Genomic DNA, 14,103 nt, shown 5'->3' on the forward strand with positions numbered 1-14,103 from the left:
TTAAAAATCTCTGTAAATGAAAACTACTGAGGTTGATATGTACGAGTCAATGACGCACTTTATCAACACATCGTGTTGGAGTTTATTGCTTGTTTTTTCTTTCATTTCTTAATTTTATTTTTCCTTTCTTGAAAAAATTCAGGCCTCAGAATTTTAAACCTTCTATCAGGCTCTGATTGATCTATGCATCAAATGTGTCACCCAATATACAAAGTCATCGAGGGAAATTTCAGTGCAATTCCCGTTGCGACTGTATTTTCTATGAACCTGTGAACAGTTATTAAACAAAAGCTTACATTTTGCAAAGCAGTGTCCCAAAAATATTTTCTGGACTTCCCCGAACAAATGCATTCCAGATATTGGAGGAGGTTGAATTTTGTGCGACAAGGAGAAAAAGACTGTGCCGAGGTACATCGCATTCTGGGGGCGATTTGGTTAATGGACTTTTGGGATTTTTTTTTGGATTTATATTTCCTCGGGATTGAAGCACTTGAAGCAGGCTTGCTTGTCTCCTTGACGAGAAAAAGCTAATGATGTTTTCCCACAATTCACAACGGTTTATATTTCATTAGTTATTTCACGTTAAAAGCCCTAGAATTTCTGCTCTTTTCCTTTGAACGGTCCATTACTTTTACACCCTTTGCACATCCTTGCGCTCACCAACCTTTCATAATCTGTCGTAATAATGTGACCAGTCATTATAATCACGCATAAGGAAGCTCTGATCATTGTTGATAATAGCCCTGTAAAATAATCAATGTCAATTAATTCAGCAATCGGAAATAAGGTCTCGTTCGGCTTTAACTGTGACCATGTCATACAGTTGGCTGGTTGAAGTGCCATTCACGCGGGTAATTTGGCAACATTGAAATGTAGTAAAGTTCTTTCGTAAGGGAAACGAGAACTGCGGCATCGCCGTGGAATCGACAACTATCATGACTCAGTATCACTTCATCAATCTCAAATATGCCATGACGTAATGCCAAGGTCAATGAGAACTCACGCTCAATCTTCGAAACATCGCAGTTGGCCAATTGCATCGTCTGGACTCAGAGGAGGAGTCAATCTCCATGATCCATTTTTGGTTTGTGTATTTTTCTTAAATAATTTGAAAAGTAATATATAAAAGAGGGGGAGGGTACATTTGCGAAGAGAAGAGAAGGAGCTTTAGTCCACGAGTGCTAAATTAGCAAAGCGGCTTTTGTCGAGTTGGGTCGGAATACTGATTTTAAGATTTTGACAGAATTTTTTCTTATAATGCCCTAAAGAAGAAATTGGCGAGCGTTCATAAATTACGTAACGCTGTTTTTGAACCTTCCCTGCCCTCTTACAGCTATCTGTGATGCAACCCTAAATCCCTTTTGATAATTTTGTAATTCTTGACGGCCCTCTCTTCAGATCCCAAATCTTGAGAGAAAATATTGAATAAACAGCTAGATACACTTTGAAGTATTTTCAATGAAAGTCGGACAAATAACGTGCATGAAAGAGGATGACTTTGTTATACTTTGTGCGTGTTTTCATACTAAAAGAGAGTTACGGAATGCTGTCACTCAGTCCCCTCCCCATTCTCCATAAACGTTATTACGTCACTTATGCACGTTCTTTTGTACGTAATTTTTTTCATTTTATAGTCATTGAGGATGTGAAGTTTCTGTACACTCCGACAAATTTGTACCAGAAAAACGGTAGATTAGCTAGAGAATCAAGAAGCCTTGTTGAAAATACAGTTTTTTGAACGGCTATCTTTAACTCTCGCTAGCTAGACCTGTTTGAGGTTCGTGTGGTGAACGCGCTCCAACATCCCTTCCTTGGAGCCAAACCCTTGTTTTATTTTGCGAATACGGACTTAAGGTCGAACAAATTTCTATTCCAAAAATTAGCATTGCTGCTGAAATTATTGTTTAAAGAAGATCTACGGACCCAACATATCATATTCGGGCCAAATTAGAGTAATGCCATTTTGGAGTTTGGTGTCGAAAATCTGTTTTTTGCCGAAAATTTGTTTTAAAGTACATAAAAAAAACCTTCAAATTCAACTCCTTAAGAGCAGTCCAAAGTTAAAGATCTAAATAACAAGTGCACTGAATTTTCTGAGAGAAAGCGGTCAAGTCGGATAGCAAATGTTAAAAACGCCTCCAAATCACCGACTATGCAATCACATTCCTTCATGCACGAATAGTTGCATCACCCAATCCGCGCCAATTGTAGTAGGTATACTGGACAACTTAAGAACAACACCGATAACATTTTTAGGCATCATAAATACATGAGTCAAGCCTTGAAATGTTGACCTTAAGTTTTTCTAAAGATGCTAGTATCGTTGACGATTGAATAATAGAAAATGTTTGTTTTCTTTTTTATCCCGAATTGAATATTTCTCTTGTATGCGCAATCTGTATTGCCTCTTAAATGACCTGTTCAACTGACTCAATTATAAATATTCATTGATCATTAATATTATGCTGCTGCTTCTTTTAGATAGGTGCGATGAAAGTGATAAAATATTGGCTCCCTCAAATCATTCAATTTTATCTCCCGTGTTATTTCCTTTAAAATTGGCCTGTGGTGGTAACCACAGGCCAACCAGTGTCATACCAACCGGTACCTAATAACCTCTTGTTATGTTTTTAAATATTGTCAGATACTGATGTAACAGTCCAGATGACTTGATGTATCCATTATTCCAGAAGAAGATATCATGAGCCCCAAAAGCTTGGACGGAAAAATTACGACTAATCATGAATTGTTGGTCTTAAAAACTGCGCGGCAGTTCAAATTTCTCCTCGGAGAAGTTTATTTGATGACAGACCGAATAAACTGGCTTTTGGTGCCACTAGTGTTACTGCAGCATATTTTGCAGCTAACAGGTGGGATTCTACTTTTAACTGATGCCACCAATACGCGTTCGTCTGTGATGCCGGCGGATGCTCTTGCTCGTAAAATGCATTGCCTAATAGCGCCGGTAGGCTACACAACTCTTGCTATTTCTTGGCGGAAGACTAGCATGATGATTGACATTGCCGAGGAGGTCAACAAACTTTTCCTAACCGACCAGGTAAGCGGATTTATGGTTTTTCCCCCAATTTCATCGCAGCAGATCAAAGGGCACCTCCAGCTAAAGAGAAAAATTATCAATACATATGCACGACACATAATACAATAATAACATAATTAACAAATTAACAGGATCACTGCTCAACCAATCGACAATGCCAACAATACTTTTCCACAATTTAAATGAATGTAAGACCAGCAACGTCCTCTACGGGTTCTCCGGGGCCAAAACATGTGAAAACATGTTGGCACTGAACGTGATAGAAAATGGGGAAAGTAGTATGAACATAATCGAATAATACAATGAAAATTATACCCTATGATGATGTGCATCGAGACACTAGCTGAATTAAAATGCTGCTATTTTTAAGTTTTATCCTGAAATTGTGATTTTTATGCAGCAGAAATTCTTATAAAGAAAGAAAGACATGTATTAGTAAGCAAGATATTTTTCAGTAGCCGAAATAGTTTAAATCAAAGTAGATTTTACATCTGTTTTTTTTTTCTTTTTTTCAAAGCTCTCGTGATGAGGTTTCGACCTGAATAGGTAATTTCGCCAAGCGAAATAGAAATTAAGAGTTCTCATTGATGTAGGGAAAGTGCGTTACCGCCAGATATTCCTGCGCTTTTTTTTCAGCCAATCAGACCCCCGAACACCATTTCTTCATTTTTATGGAAAATATCTGGGATATTGAAACCACGTGTTTTTTTTCGAAGTCAGTCAACTTTTCGGAAAAACATGTTCTTGGCTGACGGCGTTTTTTGACGTTTTTATTGATGTATGTATTAATTTGTTCTATTTTCTCCAGAAAACATAACAGATCTTGCTTTTTGAAATATCAGTTTTCTTCCTACCGACACCGAGTCGATGTTTTTGACTCTCCATCAGCTCTCTGGTCAAAAACATTGATCCAAGTGTGAGCAAATTGAGATTTTACGAGATGTTTGGTGTATATTGGAAAAATTGGAACGTAGCGTAGTATAAATCTATAAAAACGCCTGATCCTCGAGAAGTCATGAGCACATACTTCTGCCGAAAAGTTGACTGAATTCGAAAAAAACATACGGTTAGGTCCCCAGGTTTATTCCATAAGAAATGAAACAAGCAGTTCCAACGCCAAAGCGTCGGAGGGCGCTTCTTTAACACTGCGCATGCGAGGAACGTTTTCATACGGCCAAGCGAAAGTATTGCGGACGGACGATGTATAACAAATTGCCTACGTGAAGGTGGTCCGGCAGCAACATACCCGCCGCTAGTCTCTGGAAAATAATAGAAAATAGTAGTTGCGTACGTTGCCAGCGAGCGCGCTGCGTGCGCATCTGTTTCAATTACCTAGCATCGAGTCGGGCCTCTAACTTTCTATTCTCTCTGACATAACCTTAAACCTTCAACCCAGAGCCGCAAACAGCTGACGCTTGACGATGCTGCGCCGAGAAAATGAACCAATCACAAAATAGCACAGTAATACGTCACTAAAATGAAGAGATCACGTGACTGTTCGTGATTTTTTCGAATCAATCTGAAACTACAACCTCGAATATGAGGCATTTAAGCATAACGAAGCCCCAAAATAGTTTAACCAGGTAATACGTCCGTGCGAGATTGTTATGCTTAAAAGCAAAACATTTCACGAAAACTTTTACGAATACCAGATGCAGAAGAAAATCAAATTTTCCCGGGTGTACCAGAATGGCGTCATTACCCATAAGGCAAAACGGTATGTAGTATAGTACATGTTACATCGGGGGAGTCGAACGGCTGGAAAGGGCGCATCTGGTACCCAGAAGCGCCCAAAAGAGGTCGTCGTGTGTCTGATTGGCCGAAAAAAAACGTGGGAAAATCTGATGGTTATGCACGCACTTTCCCTGTATTCAATTCGGAATCTTATTTGGATTACATTTTGCAATAAGGGACCACTATTCCTGGCCCATTTTAGAAACAACATACATGACATTGGTTTCCCTATGCAGATATGTGCTTTTATGAAAGAGCCAGAGATAGTGGTTCCTTATTGCAAAATGTAATACATTTTCTCTTTGCTCCAAGCTGAAAAATGATTCCCTCAACAAGTTAGTTAACACATCCTTCCCGATGCAGTTCCCCATTTCAAGTTCTTTGCGCGCGGCAATCATCACAGACTTGGAGAAACGTCACCGGGTAATCATCATCTGTGTGATGTCAGGTGCACAGCTCATGGTTTTGTTCTACTTCGTGCCTCCTATCCTCAAATTCCTGACCAGCGCTCCGTCGTCGCGACAGCTTGACCTTCCGCTGAATTTGCCGGATCCGCTCTCTCTCATCGGGTTCACACCCACCGACGTATCACGTGCAATAGCCTATTTCATTTGCATCCTCAGTAATATGTCTCATTTCTACATCGTTTACCTCGGGAAATCGCTCACCTTTGTCATTATGGATTCCCTGAAGACAGCATTCTTCATCTGCGGACAAAGTTTACAGACCTTTGGTCATGAAGGGTTCTTGGATACGGAACAATTTTTGAGCGCTGTTAAGCTGCATCAACGTGTGCTCAGGTGTGTTTTACCATTTACATACTCCTTCAACTTTTTGAGAGAACTTTATTCGCACTTTATTATGGTATTTTTGAAAATTTTGAGGGAAACTATGAAGAAATGAATAGTTCACCAGAGGATTTTTGGTACACATGCAGATATGAAGCCGCTTTCACAGCGCAACCTTGCGCTCTGCGACGCTCAATTGCCAGGCAATTGGCACCTCTTGATCTCCTCTTTCACTTCTTGTCGCTGCTAGGGCAACCGATCGTCTGCCATCCTTCGCACATGTCCATACTAGACCAACTGCTTGGACCTGATAGTGTGCACATAACAACGATATCGTGATTTTGTGTGATTTTTGGTAACATTTAAATTACTTTACGATATTTTCCTTCAGCACGGCAGCATACTGATAGGAACCCGAATAGTTGAAATGTCATCGACTTGGTAAGAACATATTTTCGAAGCATATAACGCATATTTAACGCATTTCAATGCATAATGGTATATTTTCCCTTTACACATGCATTATTAATACATGCAGTATACTACCCTCCAAAAATAACATAATATCGCGAGATCTTTCCTGGACGCTACATGTTCTAAATCCTGAACCAACTGTTTCTTGGCCCAAAAAAAAGAGGCCACATTCCGAAAATTTAAAAGTTTAAAAACTGTTGACAGCTTCAAAATCATATAGAGAATTACCCAACAGAACTCTGGAAATTATTCAGGCAGGTATCGAACATTCAAGAAGATCACAGTATTCCACTAATGAATGTTTTTTCTCTCATATTTTTCAGATTGTCCTCAAAAGTGAAAAACGCCGTTGAACCCTACTTCATAGTGAGTTTGACAGCGTCAATGTGCTACAATACAACTTGTGCATTAGCAGTTACTCATCAGGTAACCAGTGAAAAAAAATAAATAATGAGTGCTGAGTGCATTGTGTGCGTTTAGAGTAGACTTTTTCACTCTAAACTTTTCCCCGGGTGGAGTGTGAATTTCATTCCTGCCTAAGCTATGCTGCACTTAATGTTCCATGGACTCATGTAGAGACATTTTTGGTGCATCAATCACTATCGTGTATCTAAATTGTCCTCGAATAGCTCAATAACAGAATTGTTCAAATCAGTTTCTCTTTTCTGTCGATAAAAAAGGGATGGGAAATACATTCTCTACAGGTAATAAAATTAAACTTGTCAGGATTAAGTGGGGCTAAGCGTAATTAGCCTCTTCTATCTAACTCAGAGCACCCTCTTAGCGATTTCAGTTACCTCGCAAAAAAAAAAAAAAAAAAAAAAAAAAAAAACTGATAAATTCAGAGCTCCTGATATTTCCGTGTGTTATGTTTATTTTTCAAATTTATCAATATATAAATATGTTTCTTTAATTTCTATTTTATCAAAAACATATACCCCTATAACTATTATGCAATGGTAGTTGCTGCTTTTGAAGTAAAACATTGGAGCTATGATGTGTTGGTCATGATTGCAACAAACTATGAGAACAAGTGGACGAAATTTTGCAGTTAGGAACTGCAATTTCTGGCTCGTTCTAGAAACAACATTTGTGTCATTTCTTTCTTTATGCGCATGGGCTGGAAATATCAGTCTCTTATTAAAAAATGAAGTCCCATTTGAGAATGCCGCACATCAGAATTTGGTCTTTTGCGTATGTTTCAGGCACTAATGTTTTTGAAATGTTTTTCAATTTTCTGAACTGTCCAGGAATTTGATGTTCATAACGCTAAAATGATGTTCGGTATGATGGTTTCTCTTGCAATCATTAGCTGTCTCTTTATTCTTCCGAGTTCGACCACCCACCAGGTAAGGAAATAAATCATCTTCAGAAGGAAAAAAAATATCCTCACTTATTTTCATGACAGCAGGATTGTGACGCACTTTCTTCCCTGGAAATTTGCTCATTCCGAGGGTAAATTATCCCAGGTATACATTAAAATAAAAAAAATACCACACCACAGTCCAGTAATACTGTAGTAACGATAATTTAAGATATTTTTGTAGGTCTGGTAATCATTTTTCATTGTCTTTCTAGTAAACAAAGAGACAAAAAGTATGTCCTGAATGTACTAAAAATACAGTATAAGACACTCAAAATGTTTAAAAATTTTCTTGAATTCTACTTAGGGTCCCTGTTTAGCTGTAGGGTGTCGCTGTCCTTCAGATCTTCCCTCGCGCAACGCTTAAATCGACCTTTTCAGGTTAAAAATCGTAATTTCGGTACTACTCTCCCGTCAAACTTGAACGTGCGTGATCGTACTCAAAATTTTACAATTTTTCCAAACCTCTAAAACTCCGAATATAATTTGTGCACAGGCTGAAGATCTGGCTAATCGCATATACTTCAATGAAAACTGGTTGGTACGAAGACTTAAATGTGCTTGCCACTTCCCATTCATGATAATGCGATCAAACAAACTAGTAAAATTTCGAATTTACAACTGTTGGGTGGTGTCGGAAGAAAATTTCCTCAAGGTAAATAAAGAATCTATTTGTTTCTACTCCTGTACGTGTATGATGTATTTGTACTTTTCGCAAGTTCAGTGTCAATACTGATTATGATAATATTGATAACTATATTTTGATTCGTCAAATGCTCAAATAGGCAAGCAAATGCGTCAACTTTGTGTTTTTTAATCTTCAAAAAACAAACAAATGAGTTTCTTATTTTTACAATATAAATCATAAGTAACTTTACACATTTGTCAGTTCAGTATATTTGAATAAAATGCCTTATCAATGAAATAGTTTTCGACTCTTCTAGAAAATATCTAGCTATCAGCCGTATCTAGCTAATATCTTTCGGCAGTAGAAATTTTATTTTATTCCCCGTGTTAATAATATGCACGTCGCACAATTTTTTAATTTTGTTGGCATTTTGACACATATACGTTGCTCTCCTCAAAATTATCTTTGAAGGGAAGGTTAGCAGTTTTTTTGTTTTTGAACATTTCACGGCATGAGGCATCGTTTTTCAAACCATAAATAATTCTGAAAGATTTCTTTTGTGATCAAAAATTCCTTCTGTCACTTTTTTACAGCAGAATGACCAGGTTAATAGACAATAATTCATATGTCCTTCAATTAGTGATCGATAAATTAACATCAGTATATTCAGTTCACAATTTTTTTAAATATATATTAATAGAAATATAACTTTGCTAATTTTGCTTGAACGGTTGTCGATGTGTGTTCTAAGACTCAGATTACTATCTAACCATAGACCTGGATATTTCAGTACTTTTGACCCTTCACTCCTTGTCTCATTAACTGCAATGTTAATGAAAATATTAATTTTTTTTGAGACGACTATAAATTTAGTTTGTACTTCCTTCATTGAATGTAATCTCGTTTCTTTTTACCTTTATGTTCCAGTATCTACAACTTCTGTATAGTATTTATATTGTTTTGCAGTCTACTTTTCCGAGTTCTACAAGAGAAACTGGCCCGAATGCTATCGTTCAAGTATCCAGTTGAGTGAGCAACCACCATCAAGTAACTGGACCAATGAAATTAAATTAATTTTCAATCTGAGACTACTTTGAAATTATTTTCGTGACTCATGGACAATTTTACTATTTGCCACGTTATAATCATAATGCTCTAAGTTGAATTTTATGTTCAAATGGCTTTTATTAGTTTTAAAAATAATCGATTTGGATGTATGAGCTTTTTTTTATAAAATTATCTTTAATTTCGTCATACATACCACATTTTAACCAGGTAAAATCTTAAAAATTTGCTAAAAAGACTAGTCATGTATTCGTATATTCCCAAAACCACGTTAATCACCAGTAACAGATGATTTTTTTCTTCTTTTTTTTCCAACCGACTATTTCTTTGTGCAAGAAACGCAAATACTTGAGTTGTATTTTTCAAAGTAAAATCTCACAAAATGCTCTTTCAGCCAATCAGAGATGTCTAAAATCCGGTCATTTTAACAATAATTGAGTGTTAACTAAAACTTACTTTTGAACTTATTCTGCCTGCTGACACATGTTTCTCTTTCATCTGGTTTGTCTGAAGAGTTGGAAGGAAACTCATCTTAAATATGAACATGCGATGTTGCAAACTACTACAAATCTTTCTCTAATATGATTTTCATTGATTTGAAGCATTTGTTCTTTCACATTGCTTAAGAAAAGTAAGCGAAATTTAAAGCCCAGAAAATGGAGAATGCACATAGTAGTTTGCGAGATTCTTTCGTGTGTTTGTATGATATATTTCTCTTATAGCTCTAAGCAGAGCTGATTGTCAGAAAAGCACCCACGGTGAGCCTGAGCTAAGGCTGGCACTGCCTTGTAAGAGTAGTAGTATTAGTGAAAGTACCAACAGCAGTAAAATAAAAAAGATAAAAAAGAACGATAATTCAACTCGGGGTATGGGAGCTTTCCTGTGCCGTATCTTTGTCGATTTAGTTGTTTTATAGAAGTAATATTTCCAGGGCTCTAGTAATTTGAATGAAACTGAAATTGAATAGTAGTAATTTGAACTGGTAATCTTAATATTTAATTTGAAAAATAGAATGAAATTGTGAATCAACCACTGTACTAATTGCGAGGGGCGTTGGTTCATTTGAAAGGTGTTGTTCTCAATGCTTCGGGAAAACTATAAATTATTTTCTGGGGTTCGTCCCCGATTTTTAAATCCCTAAAAACTCATAAATTGGATGAGGGGAAGTGGGGTTTTTTTTTTTTTGTTTTTCGGAAAAGTTTTGTTGCTACGCATCTTACTTTACCGTTTGCTGCCTTTTTATCAGCTGTTTTCATTCAACAATCATCATTAAGTGAGGTTACTTCCAACACTCAACTGCCATCAACTTACATTTTTCTTTTCCCGCGTTTTTTTTTTTTTTTTTTTTTTTTTTTTTTTACGGTTTTTCATGATTGGTTCCATCTTTTTCCTATTGCCAATTTTTCCTCCTTAAGTCAATAACCTCCACGTTTTTTTTCTCATTTCCGATCAGAACTTTTCACGCTGTTTCTTTTCAATGTGTATAAATATGTTTATTATTAATTTCCATTTTCATTTCATCCTTTTTCTTCTGATTTATTTTTTTTAATTTAAAAATTGAACTTTTCAGTTAAGATTTTGTTAAAATAATAATAATTTTTACTAATTTTAATTTTAAATTTAACAGTTGTTATGAGTGAAATTTTCAATGACCGAGGCGGTCGTCCTCCAAAACGTGGTCGCGTTTTCCAGAATTCTTTGCATGTTCGTTTAGTGAAGCAAGAACTTAACTCTGTTATTAGTATAGAAAATCAAAGTTTCATTTCTTCATTTCGGAAGTATAAAATTGATGATCAGAACTTTGATGAAAATTTTGTTACCAAATTTTCAGTCGGTTCAATGAATATAATTTGTCATCATTGTGATGCTCGCCATTTTCAGGGTGAAATGTCCAATGGTCATTTTAATAACTGCTGCCAAAATGGCTTAATTTCTTTACCGAGTATTCGGACAAATACCGATTTGAAATCATTATTTTTATATTCTCCAAATTTCATAAAGCATATCAGAAATTATAATAGTGCTGTTGCTTTTGCCTCTTTCTCTGCAAATCGAATTGATATTCCGGGTGATGGACCTTATTGCTTTAAAGTTCAAGGATCCATATATAGGTAAGTTTATTACCGGAACCAGAATGCAGACTGAACATGGAAAAAACGAAGAAGAAAAAGCGGAAAAATTAGATGAAGTTAAAACAGGAGCAGAAAAAGAAGAAGAACCAGAAGGAACAGCTACTGAAGAAGAAAAAGAAGAAGCAAAAAAAGAAAAGACAAAAGGAGGAAAGAAGAAGAGCAAAGTTGTAGGAAATATAGGAAGTAAAGCAGGACAGAAATGGCAAAAGAAGAATCAACAATTTAATCGAAAAAAAAGCAAAGTATTTAAAAAATAAAAAAAGGTCTTCTTTAAAATTAGTTTGAAAACAAATGTAAAACCGAAAAAATAATTTTGTATGAAGATTAAAACAAAATTTTAGTTTAAAGTTTACTAAATAAAATTACAATTTTTGAAAACATTTGTTATATTTATTCTCTCAAAAAATAATTAGACCCGATTCAAAGACAAAACAGAAAATTAAATGAAAATAAATAAATAAAAAAAAAAAAAAACATGTGAAAGTGAAAAGTGTACAGGAAAAATAAGGGGCTGCGAAGCAGCCCCATAAGCCCCTAGTCTTAATATCTAATTTGAAAAATAGAATGAAATTGTGAATCAACCACTGTACTAATTGCGAGGGGCGTTGGTTCATTTGAAAGGTGTTGTTCTCAATGCTTCGGGAAAACTATAAATTATTTTCTGGGGTTCGTCCCCGATTTTTAAATCCCTAAAAACTCATAAATTGGATGAGGGGAAGTGGGGGTTTTTTGTTTTTTGTTTTTCGGAAAAGTTTTGTTGCTACGCATCTTACTTTACTGTTTGCAGTCTTTTTATCAGCTGTTTTCATTCAACAATCATCATTAAATGAGGTTACCTCCAATACTCAAATGCCATCAACTTACGTTTTTCTTTTCCCGCGTTTTTTTTACGCTTTGTCATATTATCTTCCCGCGATTTTTCTTTTCCAATTTTACCCCCAAATCGTGATTGGCTCCATCTTTTTCCTATTTCCAATTTTCTCTCATCAAGTCAATAACCTCCAATTTTTCTTTCTCATAACATTCATGTGGAACAGTAAGATGAAGAAACTGGAAAAAGAAAAAACTTCTGAAACAGAAAATACGGAAAACGGAAAGAAAAATGAACAGGAACAAGAAGAAGAAAAAGCGGAAGAATTGGATGAAGATAAAAAGGGAGCAGAAAATGAAGAAGAAAAAGAGGGAGCAGAAAATGAAGAAGAAAAGAAAAAAGGAGGAACGAAAAAGAGAAGAGTTGAAGGAAAAATTGGGAAAAAAGCAGGGCAGAAATCGAAAAAGAAGAAGCAACAATTAAAAGGAAAACAGAGTAAAGTATTTAGAAGATAAAAAACCGATACTTAAAACTTAGTTTAAAAACAAAGGTAAAAGCTTAAAAAGAAGTTTGTATGAAGATTTAAAAAAATTTTAATTTAAAGTTTACAAAATAAACTTTCAATTTTTGAAAAAAATTGTTATATTTATTACTTCAAAAAAATAATTAGGACCAATTCAAAGACAAACCAGAAAATTAAATGAAAAAAAAATAAAAAAAAATAAAAAAAAACATGTGAAAGGGAAAGGTGTACATGAAAAATAAGGGGCTGCTAAGCAGCCCTATAAGCCCCTAGTTGACTAGTAATTTGAATGCTGGCATTTTTAGACGGAACTTGAATTCTGCCTGATATGAATAACGGTGCATGTTCTTACGTGTCTGAAACCCTGTAGGTTCAAGGCAATTTCAAGTAGATTTAAAGTAAATGGTCTTTTCAGGAGCAGCTTAAAATTTTAGCCCAAGACAGCAGAATATTAACTTCCAGAAATTTATGTTTGGACTGTAGGAAATTTTGCATTTAGACGAAACGGGTTTTTATGAGAACTGATATTCCTCTCGAAGGAATGGGAGACCTTTGCCCTCAACGAAATGAGATTCTCCTTACAAGCAGAATTTCCTTCGTCCGCCACCCAAAGGACGCACATAAAAGGTCAATGGAGCCCCCGGGACTTCCATTTGGACAACATTTGCAATAAAAAACTCAAGTATGGCACATTTAGTGAAAACACATTGGCCATCGGATACAGATAGGTCACCGTGTTGATGAGCCAAAAATCGTAGTTTTCTATTGCAGAAAGCGGTCCATTCCAGCCCAAAGGCTTTAATTTTATTAGACACGAATGATCAACGACAACCTAGCTTAAACGAAATATTATTAGGCCAACATTTTTCAAATCCGGAAAACTCATGTTAGAAACAACGTATGTGCCAAGTGCCTTTATACTCCTTTCGTATGCAGGTGTTTTTATAGGTGATTCAGAAAGAGAAGCTATTTATTGCAAAAATGTCATAGTCATTTTCAGGACCTTTCATTGTCCAACAGGACTTCAGAGAAATACTGAGCCATCAAATTTTTCCCTTGAAATAATAAAAAAAGTCTTGAATTTTTGCCAGTTTTTATATAAAAAAAAAAAAAAAAAAAAAAAAAAAAAAAAAAAAAAAAAATACAATAAAAAATACACAAATCCATGATAATTTATTTAGTATGCTCTTTTTATTTGGCAACTTAACCGATTCTGTAGCTAAATAAGTTTCAATATAGTGATCACTTGGACCGAAACGACGGTTGCACTATCAAAATTTTACGATCCATATTGAACACCATGGATCCCACCATCGAAGTTCTTTGCAAAGTGCTTCTTTGCGTTGAGCAATTACCCCTCGCTAAACCGTTAAGTCCACTTTTGATGAATTAACGTCACCACATCACACGTCACAAAGTCCTAATCGATCTAATGTGACTTTGAACAAGTATCAATTCTCAACGGATCGATAATGGCTTTAGCATTGCTAACCATTGCTTTTGACGAAAAGGTAACAATTATCTTGG

General features: G+C 35.7%; 2 protein-coding genes across 2 annotated transcripts in view; one reads left to right on the forward strand and one right to left on the reverse strand.

The window, feature by feature from the left end:
• Positions 1-14,103, reverse strand: part of mgl (low-density lipoprotein receptor-related protein megalin) — a 188,165-nt gene that overhangs the window by 98,062 nt on the left and 76,000 nt on the right. The gene's annotated exons all lie outside the window — the stretch shown is intronic.
• On the forward strand, positions 5,169-7,348 carry LOC109031398 (uncharacterized). The gene is made up of 3 exons (XM_019042879.2): positions 5,169-5,592; positions 6,378-6,480; positions 7,260-7,348. The coding sequence occupies exons 1-3, from the start codon at positions 5,234-5,236 to the stop codon at positions 7,293-7,295; spliced, it is 498 nt and encodes a 165-aa protein (XP_018898424.2). The 5' UTR covers positions 5,169-5,233; the 3' UTR covers positions 7,296-7,348.

This window comes from Bemisia tabaci, chromosome 5 (assembly GCF_918797505.1).
Source record: "Bemisia tabaci chromosome 5, PGI_BMITA_v3".
Lineage (NCBI taxonomy): Eukaryota > Metazoa > Arthropoda > Insecta > Hemiptera > Aleyrodidae > Bemisia > Bemisia tabaci.